This window comes from Muscardinus avellanarius, assembly GCF_963383645.1.
Source record: "Muscardinus avellanarius genome assembly, chromosome: 1".
Classification (NCBI taxonomy): domain Eukaryota; kingdom Metazoa; phylum Chordata; class Mammalia; order Rodentia; family Gliridae; genus Muscardinus; species Muscardinus avellanarius.
In genome coordinates this window covers 180,369,764-180,371,693 of record NC_137786.1, presented here as the reverse complement: position 1 = coordinate 180,371,693, position 1,930 = coordinate 180,369,764, and the positions used below count along the sequence as shown (strand labels likewise).

General features: G+C 40.3%; 1 protein-coding gene across 1 annotated transcript; it reads right to left on the bottom strand.

The window, feature by feature from the left end:
* Positions 1-420: 420 nt before the first annotated feature.
* LOC308267895 (olfactory receptor 52A1-like) lies at positions 421-1,286 on the bottom strand (the record flags this gene model as incomplete). Its single annotated transcript, XM_080702845.1, is given in 2 exon segments — positions 421-452; positions 455-1,286. Coding segments are annotated over 2 exon segments (864 nt in total).
* Positions 1,287-1,930: the final 644 nt, after the last annotated feature.

Below are 1,930 nucleotides of genomic sequence, written 5' to 3'. Positions count from 1 at the left end.
AAGAATAAAAGCGGAAATAAGGATGGGGAAAGGCAAAATGCAATGAGGAAGGGAGAGAAAGACAGATGGAAGGATAGTGGGGATTTATGAGATATATACATAATTCTCACACAAGTTTACCTCATATTCTGACTGCTTCTGTTTTAGGAATATAAATTCTTTAGGAGCAATATTTTTTATACTTTTATTGGTACAATGTAATTATACATCATAATTAGGTAAGAGAGGTCATTTATATGTAGATATCTCACCAAAATAGCTGTATGCAGTACAATGAATTTTTACCTTAAACAGACAAATGTACATTTTTTCCCTTTGACGTATTACTTGTTGGATCATTTCTGAGTATCAGGCTTCTGAATAAAAATCTGAGCAACCCGCCTGCGGATCTCCTTGGTCTTCACCCCATACACAATGGGGTTAAGGGCAGGGGGCACAAGCAGATAGATGGTGGACAAGAGGATATGGGCATAGGGTGAAACATGACCAAAACGGTGACTGAAGAAGGAAAAGAAGGCAAGAATATAAAACTCCATGAAGACAACAATATGAGCTGTACACGTGTTGAAGGCTTTGATCCGTGCCTCTTTCTGGGGAAGATGAAAAACAGCCTGGAAAATCAGGATGTAGGAGATGAAGACAAAGATCATGTCAAAACCTAGAATTGCAAAAGCCACAAAAAGCCCATAGGATTTATTGACATGGACATCTTCTGCAGCCAACTTCACCACAGCCATGTGCTCACAGTAAGAATGAACAATCACCACAGAGCGAAAGTATTGTAGTCGTTTGAGTAGAATGGGTAAAATCCCAACAAGCACTGTTGCCCGAAGTGCCACCAGCAGCACTACTCGAAGTAGAAAGAAAGGGGTGAGAATGGATGTGTGCCGCAGAGGATCACAGATGGCAACGTAGCGGTCAAAGGCCATGGCTAGCAGGATGCCAGACTCCATGCCCTGCAAGGCATGGATGAAGAAGAGCTGGGTGAGGCAGGCATCAAAAGCCATGGAGTAAGAACCGAACCAGAAGATGGCCAACATCTTAGGAGCAATGGCTACACAGAGACCTAGGTCAGTTGCTGACAATACTGCCAAGAAGATATACATTGGTTGGTGTAGACTGCGTTCTGCAGGGATAATGATTAGCAAGAAAATGTTCCCCAGCAAAGCCACCAGGCACACAACAAGAAAGGGAAATCCAATCCAAAACTGCACGTGCTCTAGTCCAGGGATACCAATCAGAATCACCGTCCTTGGGTTCAGATATGATATGTTGCTGGATCCCATGAGGCTGCTAAATCCTCTAATCAGCACTTACTCTGTTACCTCGTCAAAGAAAAATTATGAATGGAGAGGCTGGATAACAATGCCCTCTTGTTTCCCCTCAACATATTAAAATATGGATGGAAATGTGATCATGCGATTTCAAATCTTTGAGTTCTAATATAGGTCAGTACAGGACACTGCTCTTGGATATCTTTTCAAAAAGCCAATTTTTATGTCATATGTCCATATGAATATGTCATGATGAAACTCCTTGTTATGTAAAATTAATATGCACTGATAATAATTCAATGTGGGTGTCTGTGGATGAGGAATATTATCCAATGTCCATCCCCTAGAAATTGTATAAATAAAAATTTAGAGTCTCAATTCTGCTGGTCTTCAGAGTTCTCTCAGGTGATGTCACAGGGGGCAAACTGAACTTTTTGTTCACATTCATCTCCAAACTCCAGATATGTCTCAGATTAAGTTAAATTTCCTTGTGACACTTGAAGCCCACTTCAATCTCATTTATTAGCTCAAAGCTCAAATCTTTAAGTAATGCAGGATTGCCCATTTAAAAATGCTTCATACATTATATGCAAAATAACTTTCTATGTTAATCAGGTCGGCACATATTGGTATTGATCTCTGAATGGGACAGAAAT